The following is a 17,239-nucleotide window of genomic DNA, read 5'->3' on the forward strand; positions in this document are numbered from 1 at the left end:
GTTTGAAGATGGCGACGGCGGCCCAGGGCGCGCCGGAAGCGACGGACGGCGGTGGCAGCAGCTCCGTGAGCAGCTCCGTCAGTTCGGCCCCGCCGGAGGCACTGGAGGCCGTGGCCGCGGAGTGGATGCTGGAGTTCGCCTGCTCCTGCCTGTGCCGGCACTTCGCGGAGCAGAGCGGGGCGGAGTTCTGGCGCTGGAGGGACGTTGCGCAGGGTGAGGGGCGGCGGCGGTTCGGGCTCTGCGCAGCCGCTGCCGGGACAGCGAGTCCTGAGGGGCCGCAGGGGCAGCGCCCTCCTGCCCGCCGGGGCATGGGAGCGCTAAAGCACTCATTGCCTATCGACCACCGCGGTCAGCAGCGCCGAGGGTGATGCTCAGCTCTATGGGGGGCCTCAGGAGATCCCCGGGTTACCGGGGAGCCTGTGGAGGGCTGAGGTGGTATCGGCAGCTCTCGCACACGGCAGCAATACATCAGTGCTAGAAATATTTCAGAGAACTATAGTCTGGCAGACAGAGATGAGATGAGATGAAGTGTGGTAACTGGCTTTTGAATGGAAAAATATATATTTAAAACGGGGAATAAACTTTAGAGTGAGAGTGGTTGACAACTAGAAGTAAATGTCTAAGACTCAGATAAATTTGATGGATTTTTGATGTTTTCTTCAATGAGAAGCGGTTTTCCTGACGATGCCAGGTTAGAGCTTTGGGGCATATTTTGTCTCTTTATATGTTCTTGACTCAAGGGAACATAGCAGTATGACTTGTTTAAACTTGTGCAAAGAATGGAATACAATGGCATACAGAATGATTACTAAGCAGGTTGATATGGGATATGGTAAGAAATCTAATGATAACTTGCTACAGTACTTTGAATGGGAGGCTGCTAGATTAAATTATTTGTGTTGCTTCTCTATGTGTGGCCTTTGGACTGCAGCTCAGCAGGAGAATTGTACTGAGGTTTTGTGCAGGTGAGAAGCAGAGACAATGCAATGCAAAAGTAGAGTGAAAATATCTCCTGGGAAGACTGAGTGTGTTAGTAGAAACTGTTAATAAAGTTGTACAGAATTCAAGGTCATGCAGAAATAACAAGTAATAGCAAATTTTGAACTTGCTCCTACTCTGTTCAGCAACAGAGGAAAGAGTTTGGCACTCTAAGATTATTAAGTCAATATTGTAGAAGTCTTTGGGAAAAGCTTAGCACAGTCATAAGATTGTAATAGAAAAGTAGGTGTGTTTTTTTCATAGAAACACAGAATTGTTACTCTTGCATGTGACAAAGGGAGACCCTACAGAAATAATGATTGGCTGTCAACAAGAAAGTCAATTCAAATTGAAGCAAGTGCAGAAAGGAAGGAAGGCTGTGGTTCCAGATAATATCCAGCAGCTCCTTTGAACCCCAACTGTGATTCACTTTTCATTTTGAATGGTTGTGTATTATGCTGTGAAGATGAATTACTATATCCAGCACATTAGCATAAGAAATTCACAGTAACCTGAATGATGGGAATAAGCTCATGATAGCTCCCATTTTAAAATATGTAATAATCCTTGTGACCTTCCAGCCTTGCAAGGAGGATTTTCCTTTTAAATTTACATTTCTGACTAAGCTTTCCATGTATCTTTTACTGCTTTATTTCTGTAAGTTGCTATAGCAACATGCTATACCAGTCTGTCTGTGGCTCAAGGTTTGTGGGCATTTCCTGGAATTGTTCTTTGGAGCAGACAGTTGTCTTTTGTAGTACCCTACTTACCAAAAAAAACCCCTATATTTAATACTATGGTCTTTGAATTGGATGAATAAAAGCCTGTGATTAATTCTGCTGTTTCTTCAGAAAAGGATATATTCTTCTGGTCAAGCTCTTAAATATTATTTTAGTTGTTTTAGCAAGGAAGAATACTTAATGAAGTGGGCTTCATTGGTTTCTTAAGGAATTAGAAATTTAGTAAAATCTGGTAACACAGTGTCTACTATATATCTAGCCACACTGTGGCAGTGCTGGAGCAAAACTGACTTAACTTTTCTCTTCTTTTCCAGCTCTTATTAGTGGCCTCTCCCAAATACCTCCACATCAGAAAAAAACAGTATATCTCTGCCAGCTTTTGATAAGAATTGCACAAGGAAAAAGCCTTGGTAAATACATAGGTTCTTTCTTTCAGGTGTTTAAAAATAGTTGCATGAACTTTTACAGAGGTACATTAGATATGCTTTCACATAGCCTTTACTATGCATATATATATATATATTTTAAATATAGATATAGCTATATATAAATAAATGGAATAAATTTCACTTTTTGGACTATCTTTTTTACACATGTGATTGAGCTGTCTGCAGCACTTACTCTGTGCTGACTGACTTAGCTGCATGGAGTTTCAATGACCATATACTTCCTAAATTACCAGGCTTTTTTTGTCAGAGTAGTATCAACAAAAGAAATATACTGGAAAGACCTGACTGGGTCTTAGTGAGCAATACTTACAAGTTTAAAACTCAGGATATGTGTTCTTTTCTGCACATTTCACTCTAGAGATTAAAGTAGGACAGACAGCAGGAATGAGAAGATGGATGAAAAGGATGACTGCCCATGTTTCCTACAGAAGACTGTAAGATCTCAGCTGGCAGCAAGTCCTTGGGGCTCTTACTCACTACATCTTCTGTTTGGCTGCATTTGCAACTTGTTGGTTTAGCCAAAATGATTTTGTTTTGAGTTTCTGGAAGACTAACTTCTTTTTATTCCACTGTTTGATAAAGCTCTTTGGAATTTAAAGACTTCAGAAGCAGTCTTGAAAGCATGAACATGGAAGAAAAAAGTGTATTCTAGCCTAGCAATGCCACAAAGTCTTGTTTTTATACAATTAAATTTCCTCTGTTGCTTATCAGGTATTATGGCATCCTGATTTAGTTTAGCTTGGGAATCAAATTCTAATATTTGAAATAGTTCATAAAATTATTTAAAATAGTATAAAAATTATGAAATTTTTGTCCTAATGCTCTAAATTGTATTATTGCATATAACACTTGAGAATATTACTTCAATGTGTGTTTTTATCTTATCAGTAGAGAATGATATGTGTGGTGAGGAAGATTGCATGTGTGTAGTAGGTATTACATCAGGTGTGGCTGCACCATGTACATGGAAAGCTAATACATGGTAGCTTTCCTATTTCTCTAGTTATTAAAATATTTGATCTGTGATGATCACACAGACAAGGCTGTTTCAGCTCACTAAGAGCTCAACACTTTTGTTTCACATTATTAAACAATATGAAGTGTCATGTTACTTGACTGGGACATGTTTTTGTTTTAGTTATGTGTGTATATGCACATAATACTGTTTAAAATTTCATTGTTTGACATTGTAGTGGATAAAAAATAATTTTTCTCTTCATTATTGTGTAAATTGCTTACCTTCTGTCTGAAAAATACTTAATGAAAGGAATGAGTTAAGAGAGATTCTGCTGATACCATAAAATGAAGGCATAAGTGAGGCTGTAGTTCAGTGAACATCTTGAATTAAGCTGGCAGTGCCATGGGAAAGAAGCACTTGTGCACCTGCCAGCTCCTCCTGCGTGTGTTACATTGGCACACTCGCTTGTGCAGGTGTGCAATGACCAGACTGGGAAACTGCTTGAGTGTTAAGGGGATGAATATTGGGCTAGACTAGATTTCTGCCAGAACTGGTCACTGATCCTTTGCTGAGAGTTTGCAAAACCTTGGTGTTGGCCCAGCAGTACACTGGCGTGGGGAGTTGCTTCTGGTTTTTAAGTGACGCTCCTGTGTAGACCTGTTTGAGTTTCCCTCTTGGTTTAAGCACTTCAAATACAACAGCAAGTTAAGACATGGAAATAGTGATAGACACAGGAAGAAAAAACAACTTACCATGGTGATTGTATTACAAAATTAATAGTATCAATATCAAATGTTGTGAAATCTCATGCTAAGTTTAATGCATTATTAATGCCAGACCAAATACCTAATTGCAAGTGACATTTTAAGTGAACAATGATTAGCTGACGTAATAGCTCCTGAAAATGCATCAGTAATGTTAGTAGCAAGGGTAGGAAGACCCAGTCTCTGAAAAGAAGGCAGTTGCTTTGGGTTTCTTAAACACCTAGAACTTGAGGAAACAGGAATTGAAATTGTATAGTACATATTACTTTACTGCACATTACTGCATACTGTAATCTATTTAATTTTATCCTTTGATTTTTATGAGTACTTTGGTTTTTTCTCCCTCTAAGGATTACAGTTTGAAAATGATAAAAGAATTTCACCTTTGGAATCTGCTCTGTCTTTCTGGACTTTACTTGAAAGGGAAGAAATTAAACTGGAAAAACTTCATGAAGAAATTCGTCGCTTGATTCAAATTCAGGTCTGTGTGACTTACTCATAATGCTTCAGGATGCTACCTACTGATTGGGAATGAGTATCTGGAATGCTGCCTGGCAGGAAAGGGCCTGAGGGTGCTGGTCAACAGCAGCTGAACAAGAGCCAGTGTGTGCCCAGGTGGCCAAGAAGGCCAATGGCACCTGGCTGGTATCCAGAACAGAGTGGCCATCAGGACCAGGGCAGTGATTGAGCTGTGGCCTCACCAGCGCTGAGCACAGGGGGCAAATCCTGTGTTCAGTTCTGGGCCCCTCAGGGCAAGAAAGACTTTGAGGTGCTGGGGAGTGCCCAGGGAAGAGGACAGTGTCCAGAGAAGGGCCAAGGAGCTGGGGAAAGGTCTGGTGAAAGGTCTGGAGCACAAGCCTTGCAAAGAGCAGCTGAGGGAGCTGGGAGTGTTTAGCCTGGACAAAAGGAGGCTCAGGGTGACCTTGTTATTCTCTACAACTGCCTGAAAGGAGACTGGAGCCATGTGGGAGTTTGTCTCCTCTCCCAGGTGGCTAGTGACAGGATGAGAGGAAATGGCCTCAAGTTGTGCCAGGGGAGATTTAGATTGGGTATAAAGAAAAACTTTCACACAAAGGGTTTCACAGCATTGGAACAGACAGCCCAGGGAACTGCTGGAAACATGATCCTTGGAAGTGTTTGAAAAAAACATGTGTATATGGCACTTGAGGATATGGTTTAATGGTGAACATGGTGGTGTGTGTTAGGTTGATGGTTGGACTTGATGACCTTAAAGGTCTTTTCCAGCCTTAAAAATTCTATCTTACTAAAACAGAGCCCTTTTTACCAAAATCTTGGGCTATTAGCAGACTGAACTGAATTTTCAGTTTTAGTACAGAGTAAATAGATCTGTACAGGGGACCTTTTTTTATCTCATATAGTTCCTGTTTGGCAGTTTTTCAAACAAATTTTAACTGGTACAATCTGAAAAAGATATCAATTGAAATAAATTTCAAAACTAATTTCAGAACTGTTAGAAGTAGATATGTGTCAGTAACCCTTAAATATATAAACTGAATTTTTGGAGTCTCAGAAAACTGTAGAATTGTGAATTCTCTTGCTTTTTCTGAATCTCAGATGAAAAGTATTTAATCATATCTTTTAATTATATTTCTTGTAGATTGTAGCAGTCCATATGGAAAACAGGTATTTCAGGGAAGCTGCTGAAGTTCTTGAAAGGCTGTTCACAGACTCTGAATCAGATAAGGTAGTAACTTGTTTAAATTGCATTAAAAGCTCTTGACTTTCAGAGGAGAAAAAGGGGAGTTGGTTTCCAAAGCTAGCAAATCCTACCTGCATAACTTCAATCTCATTATTGTCTGTGCAGTCACTTTCTTACCTGTGTCTCTTTAGAATACAAAAGGAAATTTGTGGCCAGGATATTGATAGACAAATGGGATGATTTTTGTGGGAGTAAAATGCTTTTAGCAGGAGTTGTCCTTCATCCCCTCTTCCATTTCATTTGAGGAGTGAGATGACACTACAAATTCTGGGAATTTGATAGTGCTGACTACTAACAGCCAATTTGCAGATTTCTATTGTAGTGGACTCTGTCACCTCTGATTAGTGTTGTATGTACCAAAGCATCCCAGGGAAGGAAAACTCATTAGCTTCTGTAGTACAGAGTGATGCTATTATGCCTCTGACAGGAAAGGACAACATCTATGTTAGGCCACCTCCTGGTTTGAAGTTGACTGCATCATTCAGAAAGTTGCAGGTTTGAGTGAATAACTCTCTAATATGATAGTTAGTGCACACACTTGAATTTGCTGGAGTAGAGAAAACAGCAACAGAAGAACTGTAGGTGAAGAGAAGTTAAAAATGCTTCCTATATCCCCAACTGGTATATTAGGACACGTGTTCTATGTAAGTAGTAGCCTGTGTATAACTTACTCTTCAGATACACTTCCATTCAGAGCATTTGGATGTTTGGAAAGTGTAGATTGTGGTAATAGTATTCAAATTCATGAATAAAAATGTAACCTATACACAGAAGATAATTCTCTGGCTGCATTGGCTTCTGTAAAATTCAAAGGGATTGGTAGACAAAATGAGAATTTCTAATTATCAATGTTGATGTATCCTTAATGCTGCTGTACTAAGTTTTCCTTCTCCTGAATACTGTACAGCCCTTTCAATGGCACTTTTTTGAGATAGCAAATGAGAAGAGAGAACTGAGTAAGGAGTGGCTTTTTTCTGGGTGTTTTTCCTCCACTGACAGCCCTGCTTTCAGTGTTATTCATAAAGGAAATGAAAATGTAAATCTCTGGTCAGCTACACTTGACCATTTATGAGCACATAAGGTAAATAGCTGGCATAATGTTTAGGTGGCTCTAGAACTGTTTCAAACTGCAGCATGGACTCTATAGGGATATGCAGGAAACTGAATAATCATCATGTTGAGCTTTCTGTATTTCCTGTTTAGCATAGATACCAAGTTTGCTGCAGGATTGTGTTGTATAAAGCTTTGCTTTTCTTAGCCTTTAAGGGTGAAGCTGGCAACCGTAATTAAAACCAGGGATCCATATGTTCCTCTTCTCCAAAGCTTCAGTTACAGTCTTTTGATAAGTAAAATCAAGTCTTACATTGAACTTTTCATGAAAGAAAATGAAACTAACTTCTTAATACAGGTATGTTGAAAGTATTTTGAAAACTTTTGAAAAAATTTACCTGATACAATTAAATAGATTTCTCCTTCCAAGGGAGTTGTTTAGGCAATATTCAATTACTGTATTAGATGAAAAGGAAACTTTGCCTTCCTTTGGATTGTCCTATTTTAAACCTTCTTGTTTTAATTAATATGTCTTGGAGGAAGTTAGTTGGAAAGAGACTCCTCTTAAATATCTTCTATGAATGTTTTTCCCACAACTTTTTGATTAGAAAAGTAGTTAGGACAATAGTGTAATTAAAACAAGAGCTGTTTAAGAGATGCAGTTCTGATATGGGGCTCCTTTAAAAATGTAACTTTTTATTTAATGCTTATTTTATTTAAGCCTACATGTCTTCACATACTAAAAATAAAAAAAATCAAGACCTGTTAATTTAGATAAAAGCTTTAGGAATGTCAGGGGAGTTAGGAGATAGCAAACTATTATTGCTGTTTTCCTGTAAATACAAATGTTCCTTACAAACAGTCTTGCTCAAAAGTGATTTAAAATTGGCAAGAACAACATTCCTTCTTCAGTTCATCTTCAGGAGGATTGTAAAGAATTTCTCTTATGTTTACTTCATATAAAAGAATATTGAATTATTCAATTACAAAAGCACAGACATGTAAAGGTAATAAGAAGCAAATTTTAAATAAACAATCCTGAAGTTCCTCTGTGTTTTTCGTTCTCTTACCAGAGAGAATGGACAACTTATTACATACACTCAGAGTATAATACAAGGAATACTTTTTAATGGTTTCACTTTAATGTCAGTTTTCAAGTTTATTTTTCAAGGCTCTTTCTTTGAGTCTAAGACGAAGCGGAGGCTTGGAGGTGTCAGAGAAGGCCCAGAATTCCATACTAACATGCCTAAGGCCCTCACTGCCTGCAAGTTTGTCCTGCTGTCACCCACATTGCAATTCTTACTTTGAACAGTTACTCTGGCACATGGAGGAGACAACTTTGTGAGGAATTCCCACTCCTGTGCCGCACTCACGTCTCCCAGCAGTGCACCCTGTCCTCTCTGCAGAAGAACAGTCTAGCTTTAACTGCTAATTTCTCTTTCTTCTAGTGCCAGATGTAGAAGTATAATCATAGAGTAATTTGGATTGAAAGGAATCTTTAAAGGTAGTTTAGTCCAACCCACAATAAGCAACCCTGCAGTAAGCAGGGACATCTTTAATTAAATCAGGTTGTTTAGAGCCCCATTCAACCTGGCCTTGAAGGTTTTCAGGGATCAGACATTCTGCCTTGCTGGGCAGAATGTTCCATGTTTTGCCACTCTCATCATAAACAAAACAAAATTCTTCCTTATATCTAGTCCAAATCTACCCTCTTTTAGTTTAAAACCATGAACTCTTGTCCTACCTCTACAAGCCCTGGTAAGAGGTAAAGTCCCATCATTATTCAGTGTAGGAGGTCCTTTTAGGTACTCTATAAGGAGTAATGAATTACTACTTCCTTCTCTTGGCAATGGAGGAGAAATAATCCTAGTTTGTGGCTAGAAGTTTGAGCAGGATGTTAGAAATATTTTTTTGCCAGTGCAAAAAAGGTTCTATTACAAGCCTCAAGTCTGCTTAGATATGTCTTTTGAACATGCTACATGTATGCTTTGTCCTGCCATGTGCTACAGAACTAGATAAACTTGACACCTGTTAGTTTTAGTTTCTAACCTAGTTATAAAAACCAGATTTGGAGTACTTTGATAGTATTTTCAGTCTTAGTTAAGTTCTGTAATTTACTTGACACATTTTTTAAGTTCACTCATTATGCAACTATTTGTTGTATTTCTTTGTGTCCATATAAAAATCAGTTGCAGCTATGACTAAAATTTCTCCAAGTTATTAGTTGATAAAGATCTTTATGGATTTCAGCTTAACATGCTAAAGTTGTTTTGAAACTACTTACTTTAATGTTAATACCTCTGAAATGTCTGTCAAATAAGCACTGCTAGTTCTAATAAAAAGTATGCATGTTAAACTTAGTACAAACTCCTATCTAGGTACTGCCTGGCTTTAATTTTAACATATCAGTTATATTTCTCACAGGAAGCCACAAAGCATGTGGTGTCTAAAGGATTGGGAGCAACAACATTGCAGAACAGACCTGTGAAAGTCAATGAAAATGGCAGAAGTGATTTGGAAACAAAACATAGGTTTGTTATTAAGTATTATACTGCTAAGGGATGTACTTGGACAGTAACAGGAAACTTGTAGATCAAAGAGTAGGTAAAAGGGGGGGAGGCACTAAATTCCAAATTGCTGTTCAATAGAAAATTAGTTACAAGCACATTCCCTATTTTCTTTAAATTTGTGTTCTTCTGTGGTTGTTACTTTTGGCATTTACATGAAAAAGCTCGTCATTAAGTTTAATTATTTGTGAGGTTGCACAATTTGCAGTTTAAACAGCTGTCAGTCCATAATAATATAAGTCCAAAAAAGACTGCTTTTTTAATGCTTGGTTGAACTCCTTTTAGTTCTAATTTCAGGCTATAGGTCATCTCAAGAAGAAAAAGAATAAGGAAATTTATTAAGTCTTACATTTTTCTTACAGCTGACCCCTTAATGATACTAGTGTGGAGGGAAATAGTTACATTGCTTCATGATTCTGACAGTGCAAACCTTCAGAACAATTACATGATTATTTTGGAAAATGCTAATATTCTAGGTTTATCACCACTTGTTCAGGGAGAATAAATTGCTGGCTTTAGCTGGGATAGAGTCTATATTTCTTCATTTTTGTACTTGGAATACTTGGCATCATTTAGTTAAGAAAACACTGATGCAGACAGTATAGAGGAAGACACGTTATAAGATATTTTTTTTAGGTTGTTTTTTTAGAAGGGCAGCTCCTGACACATCTGAGAGATATGATTAAAGACTCATTCAAAAATACCTATGGAAATAATTCCTAATGAAAAATAGAAGTGCAAAATGCCTTTTATCTTCAACTTAAATGTCTTGGGAACAGGCTACCCAAGGAAGTGGTCACATTACCAAACCTGATAAAGTTCAAGAAACATTTGCACAGTGGCCTCAGATACATGGTGTTAGTCCTGGGGATGTCTGAGCAGAGCTAAAAGCTGAACTCAGTGATTCTTGTGGGTCCCTTCCAACTTGGCAGATTCTGTATTTCTCCTCCAGGTATAGGGAGGCAAGGTTAAGAGGGTGAATGCATTGATGCAGTCAGTTATTGTATGCCACTGCTTCTACAGAGAAGTCGTAGGATTCTTTCATTGAAATATTGTTGAATCATATAAATGGCAAGTTGCTGCCTAGGAAATAATTTTTTTGTCTTTTCTTTTTAAGGTTGGTGAAAGAGAAACAGTATATCACAAGTCAGTCATCTGGAGTCATAATAAAACCCATAGCAAGGTGAAGAAATTTGTGTTATTGCTCTGGTCACAGACTTTTCATCAAGTACTTTGTATTTTTACTTCAGATCTGTGTTCTTTGCAGGAGAGGTTCAGGACAGAAGCCCAAAGAGAGCAGAGTTCTTCAGAGTGAGTATTAGTTTATTTTTACACTTTCAGACACGTAATCCAATCACATTGGATAGTGCTTAAAAATAATGCAGAAATGGTTGTGGTAGATAAAAACTCTCCAAGTTGTGTATGGTTTCTGCACAAATGCAAATTTTGTGGTTGCCATATTTAGGAAGCTATGAAGTGGCTTAATGTTCTCCAGCAATTAATTTTGCAAAGTCATTGACTATTTTCTGGTTTGCTTGGTTGGTTTACAGGACTTATGGTATCCTGTCCAAAAGAAAGCTGACAGAAAGCTGAAATTCATTTCTTTCTGAATTTCGTGCTAGATAACTTGATTGGGAAGGAACTAAAGAAGTTAGCTGATTGGAAAAACAAATTGTATTGTAAAATGTACAAAGTCAGGATGTTTGTGTGATTTCCTGGTACTACTTCTTAAAAACCTAACACAGATAATATAATAGTTATAAGTATGTTCTTAAGACCATTAGCACCCTCTTACAACAGCAAGATGATGTTATAGTTCCTGCACCATGACCATGTTGTATAAGGAAGGACAAACTCTTAAGATGCCTTGAGTGCTTGCCACAGTTAAAACCTGATAAATTACTTGGAAATGATGGAATTTGTATACAAAGAATCATAGCTCTGATTGGTTCTTACTTCCCATTCTATGTAAAATGAAACTAGTGCATATAGTAAAAATGTTTTTACCAAAATCAAATGTTTTGTTATTATGTAGCAATTTTAATCTAAGTGTTTAAAATATAATTCTGTGAACTCTATTGTATAGAAATTAGGGTGGGTTTTTTGAATAGCCTGTTTTTTGAAGCCCTTGGACTATGGCAAGGTTCATGTGTATTCATTTATAAAAGTATGTATGTAAAGAGACATTGAAATTTTCCCAATCTGTCAAAGCATATCAAAAGAGTGTACATCTTGTCAGGTCTAAATAGTAAAATGCAAAACTGCTGCCTTGATGTTGACTCCCCTTTGTTTTGGATTTATGTTAACTGTCTTCTAGATCTTACCAGCATGCAAAATATGGGACAAAACGAAGTTTCTTTAGCATGTAGCCGAAGAAGACAGGTTTGTACCTATTCTCTCTTCTAAACAGAGATAAAATGAATCTGCATGCACAGATTTTTTTTCTCAGCTTTAATCTGATTTTTAAATCTATTGCTTAGATTTAAGATTCTGTAGCTTACTCAAGTGCTACAGTTCCTGAAATTGTTACAGTCCCTTTATTTTAAAGACAGGAAATATAACATATTTTTACTGTCTCAAATACTGCTGTTGCTAATGCTTCCAAGGCTTTTATTTGTTGAAATACACCATTACCAAAGCTTAGTGTGAAATAAAAAATTCTTTCCACAGCTTGGATTAAAGAATTCAGGATGTCATTTGCCTGTGAGAATTTTGGGCAATTATCAGAGGCAACTCGTTTTCCATCTTAGACGCTTAAATATTTAGCAGTTTTATAACTCAATACTTTTTTATGTGATGTAAAAACATTTACTTGGGAAACTGCTCTAGTTTTTATAAACCAAATGGTAGGGTCTTCTTATAATGCTACATTTCAAATGGTCCTTTGTGCACTCTTCATGGATAAGCCTACTTCATTGAATTACATTAAAATAACCCTACTGGGTTCACTAATGCTAGAATTCCCACTGGTAGGATGTGCAGAAGTGTATGCCTTAATAGAATGCAATTTGAAGTTGATTTGATGTTGGGGTCTTTCAAGCTGATTTTTGATTATAGCCAATTTTCCTTCATGAGCATTCAGCATTTTATCATGGTAACTGAAGAAATTAACATTGAGTATGTGTGTTGCCATTGTTGGATTTGTCTTTATAATATCTCTTAGGAAGCAATGTGGAGTCTTTCTGTTTAGATTATAGTACAAGTTATCATCATATCTCCATTTTGATGTGAGGTGTTTCATTTTTTTGGTGTTCATTTTGATATTTCATTTTTCATGTAACAGGGAAGACCAAATCTGGGGGTTTTTTTGGTTTTTTTTTTCTGGAGGAGAGTTATACTTCCTCCTATTTCTTTAAGCATTTTTACTGAAGTTGATGTACTGATTAAATTTTCAGTTACATGCTGTCCTCAAATGAGTTGAAGCCCTAATGAGACCTCATTCTTGAAGTTTAAGCCCCTGTTCTTGAAGTTTAAGCCCCTATAAAGAGATTTTCACTTTCTCATAAATCTCAGGAATAGTTAGATCACTGACAATCTGTTTAAAAGCTGCAGATAAAACCAGTGCCCTAAAAAAAAACATCACTTACTGGATTTGCTTTTTGCCTTTAAAGACAAAATTACTTTATTCCCGCATATACTTGGATAGGTACCTTGTTAGGCAGTTGCTGGTAAGCATGAGCCCTTCCATCAAGCTTGTTTTCAACATCAAGTATTAAACTGTTTGGAGCACAATGACACAGAGCTAATGAAAGCTTTGTAGTCACATATTTTTGTGCTGAGCTAGTCTGTTACAGGGTCACCTACAAGCACTGTGTCTAGGTCTAGGGCTTACACACACATCTTGTTAGAAAAAAATAGGAGTTGTTTGCTTAATTATGTTGTTATAGTTCAGCCTTAATTGAAATATAAAGACTAAATTTGTAGAGAACTGCATCTGACAGGGGCATTGAAAATGTTAAAAGAACTTCAATGAAACTTAAGATTCAGAACTGTGTTTCTTTCAACGCTTAGAAAAGTTGTGGGCATCTGCTCCTCTGTTATATTTATGCCTTACTCCCTACCACTAAAACCTCATAAATGTTTTATAGAAAGCAATGATAATTGGCCTTTTAAACAATAAATCTGCTCCTCTGCTTAATCATCTGGGTTATAAAATTGTCCACATGCATGAAAGAATGCAATGAATGTCAAGCTGTTGACTTCTAGAACTTCCTTTTCCATGTAGTCCCTCATTCAATGTTGGCATTGTTTGCTCTTGTTTTGTAAATGGCATTTCATTGCAATGGTTCAGTGCCCATTTTCAGCCTTTCATTGCAGTGTTTTCAGTTAGCTGCATAGAACAATCTGCAGTGCTATTGAAAGGACACATACTTTATTTTGTCATCCCTAAATTAGGGGATGCAAGTGTCACAGAATTTAGGGAACTGTTTGTACTCAATTTTATATCCAGTAATTATATGGCAAGTCCTTTGAGTTGTCTAAAATCTAGATGATACTTGATTTAAATTAGTAATGTGTTTGAAAATCTGAATGTTTGGAGTTTTGTCAGACTTGTATGGAAAAAAAAATCATAAATTTAAAGCTGAAGGAGAAAAAGCTCTGACTCAGAGCAGAGTCCCCTAATGCATAAAGGAAGACAGGTTACTAGAGCAGAACTGACTCAAATGAATAACAAGATCTTCAAATTTGTGAGGGAATGTCTTCACATTCTGCCTGGCTAAGTGAAGCTTGCTCTGCTGGTGTTCAGAGCTGGCCAGATGTCACATTGTTGCTGTGGACCAGGCACTGTGCTGATGTGAGCTCAAGCGTAGTGCTGCATTATGTCCAGGCTTTCAACCACTCTTGTAACAGTGCAGAGCTGGAATCTACATAAGTTCTGTCCCAGAGGGGACAGAGACCTGGTCAGTGAGTGGGGCAGGGGGCAAGTTACTGCTCTGTTCTGCTCCTCACTGAAGAGTCAGTCCCTGATTTACCTGTAAAGCAGGCCCTCATTTATACAATAAATGGAAGAAATTTATTTTTTTAAAAAGCTCAATGTGAGCAATTAAAAATCAAAACAAGCTAAAAACAACCCTTTTAACAGCAAATGTAATTAATCATTGCAAGTAACAAGGGTTGTGATTGTCTCTTTTGATGAAAGTATTTGAATTATCTGGTGCTGTAGGTCAAGCATAACTGTGTTACTTGAATAAAGATTTTATTTAGTAAAGTTTTCTGGCATGCTCTGAAATGAGATGAACTACATTATTCCAATGGAATCTCTGGCCTTTTAATAATAGTAGAAAAAAAAGCTATTCACTGCTAATGTTGCAAAAGATCTGTGGAACAGGAAGAATTAGAAAAAGGAAGTATTTTTGATAAAGGGTAAACTACTTTAGAGAAGTTTTAGGTTCCTAACTGTGTAGAAATACAGTTGAACTACTATTACTTGTAATTCTTTCACTGCTTAGTGAGGTTTGTCAGTGATCAGAGTTTACTGGAAGGGCCCTGATACTTGCATTAAGCTGGAATAAATCCAGCTTTGAGATTTGAAGTTTGGTCTTTATACACCTCAGTTTGCACTTTGTGTAGATGCCACATTTTCCCCTTTTGGAGAAAAACCAGGATACAGTTTTGATCTGTTACAGTTTTGAGGCTGAATGTTATCTAAGTTCCTTCGCACTCAGAGACTCCCCCTTGTCTTTCATGTCTGAGCCCTGCTGCAATTTTTAGAAGTCTAAATTAACAGAAGGGTGGAACCATGCAGAAGAGCACTTAAAATTGCCACCCTGCCAAAGACTGTACTGATGATGCTTACAAGAGCAGAATCTTTCAAAGATCCCAAAGGGGTTCCATGTCATTAAGAAATAAATTTATTTTTTCCTGCTATTTCCATGGATGTGGGTTCTTGTGCCACTGACAGTCATGTTGGCTGGGTGTTCTGCTGCTCATCCTCCCTTTGTGCACAGGCAGGAGGGTATGCATTTGTGTAATGGCAGCAGCCATAAGATTTACATTTCCACTGGGTGCATTATTTTCAGAGTTAAGTGATGTTTGTCGCCCTTTAATTCACATTTCCTTGCACTTACCAGATCTACTAGCTGGCTTTAAGCTGAGGCTATTCCTTTGCACCTCCATTTCCCTTTGTGCCCAGTTCCTTACAATTTTGAAGTTTTCAATTGTAAAGGTGAGCCATAACATGATTCTGTAAAGTTCCCTTCTGCTCTATAGCCAATGCCATTTATCCATTTGATAGCTGGAAGTGATCTGTTACTTATAGGAGGAGGTTTTATACATACTCTGGAAAACCAACCTTTTATTCCACCAAGCTGTAAATTTTAGGCTGTCAGATTCAGCCATTTACAATTCTTATGGCTCTTGTAATGTTCTATAAACATTTTTTACTTCCAATCCTGTTACTCCAATTAACCCAGGGCTTTATTAACACAGATCCCCCTTTGGGAGCCCCCATAAAGCTCTACAGGTTCAGTTAAAAATGTATCATTTATCTCTAGTTTCAAGATACGGTGCTCAAAAAAACCCTCTGACGTGTACTCTAACAATTAGAGAGCTGTTTGAAAACTTACTTTTATATTTGCTGTAAGCTCTCACATTAATATCTTTCTCTGTTCAAAAATCTGCTGTTTTTCTTGCCCTAGAAATGGACTCCGAAAGAAGACCTGGAGCTGAAATTGGGAGTAAAGGAGTTTGGAGTGGGTAACTGGGCTAAAATTTTAGCCCATGGTGCCTTCGACAACCGAACAAGTGTCATGTTGAAAGACCGGTGGAGAACATTGAGCAAGATGAAACAAAGTTGATTTGGACTACAGGAACCAACTCTTCTTGACCTTTCCCTACATAAGGACCTACTCTAGCTTTTCAGAATAACATCTTATTTTACTCTCAGAGTGTCCAGCAGTGCTGCTGTCATAAAACATGAAACAGAATAGTCATACGTGTAAAACACGTGTAAAACATGTAAGCTCACCTACTCTGGTAATGATGACTTAAATGTAAAGTCTGGCCTTTTTTGCTACATGCAATAACAGATCACCTAGATTCTGAAATGTGAAAATGTTTGTAGTGATTTAAGAAATGTCTGTTATGTAAATAGGGGTATTAGATCTGACTGGCAACATCTTTAGTTTGATGGAGGCTAATGAAAAGTCAAATGTTCTGTATTTTTAAAGGGCTGTATCTCTTTTTAGATTGACCTTTTCATAATTTTACTTCCTGCCATATAACCCATTCTAATTTGTTTTGCTTCACTTTGAAATTTAGGTCAGACTTGACATTTCTATAAGTTTTACCAAAAAGTATGTATGTATTAGTATTGCTAATTTTCTGAGATGATGGTTTGTTGGGGTTTTTTTCTGCAGTTAAAAAGCGTAAATACATATAATATTGTATTTTTAAGTAACAAAGGGACTGGTTAGTTTTTTACATGGAAAGGAACCCTATTACACTAGCACTTAGCATTTCTTGGTTAGCTTGTGACACCTACCTTGTCTTGATCAGTGCCTTCTTCCAGACCAGCAGGAAAGGGAAAGCTCAAAAACACATGGCCAAAGTGGGGCTCAATAATGAGTCTACACTGTCAGTGACAGCAAAGATACATTTTAATGGAGGTCACTATCAAGGTCTCTGCTGGCCACTGCAACTCTCCTGCTCATGGGAGACTGGGACAGATGGATGATGGCACTAGCCTGTATCTCTGGATTCAGATCATTTGGAAGAGATTTCAACAATCTCAGAAAACTCATGCATTCCACTGTCAGACTAGTGTGAATCTAGTGACTTGAACTAACATAAGACACCATTCTTTTAAAAGCAAAATCCCCTGAATTCAGATGTTTTCTGTACCTATTTTTCATGGCTAAGGTTTTTATTTTCCAAGAACCTTTTAAGAACAAGCACCTGTCTGAATTGGTCATATTAAAACAAAGCTCTCTGAGCTAATTTTCCCCATAAAAAAAGAAAAACATATAGTTATGAAGTCTGAAACATTCAGAAAGTATTAAAATAATCTCTGCT

General features: G+C 37.5%; 1 protein-coding gene across 1 annotated transcript; it reads left to right on the forward strand.

Moving 5' to 3' along the window:
- Positions 1 to 8: 8 nt before the first annotated feature.
- Positions 9 to 17,239, forward strand: TERF1 (telomeric repeat binding factor 1). Its single transcript, XM_059470728.1, has 10 exons — positions 9 to 213; positions 2,033 to 2,128; positions 4,240 to 4,370; positions 5,508 to 5,594; positions 6,868 to 7,017; positions 9,084 to 9,190; positions 10,344 to 10,409; positions 10,494 to 10,537; positions 11,544 to 11,608; positions 15,865 to 17,239. The coding sequence occupies exons 1-10, from the start codon at positions 9 to 11 to the stop codon at positions 16,021 to 16,023; spliced, it is 1,110 nt and encodes a 369-aa protein (XP_059326711.1). The 3' UTR covers positions 16,024 to 17,239.

The sequence above is a fragment of the Ammospiza nelsoni genome, chromosome 1 (assembly GCF_027579445.1).
Source record: "Ammospiza nelsoni isolate bAmmNel1 chromosome 1, bAmmNel1.pri, whole genome shotgun sequence".
NCBI lineage: Eukaryota > Metazoa > Chordata > Aves > Passeriformes > Passerellidae > Ammospiza > Ammospiza nelsoni.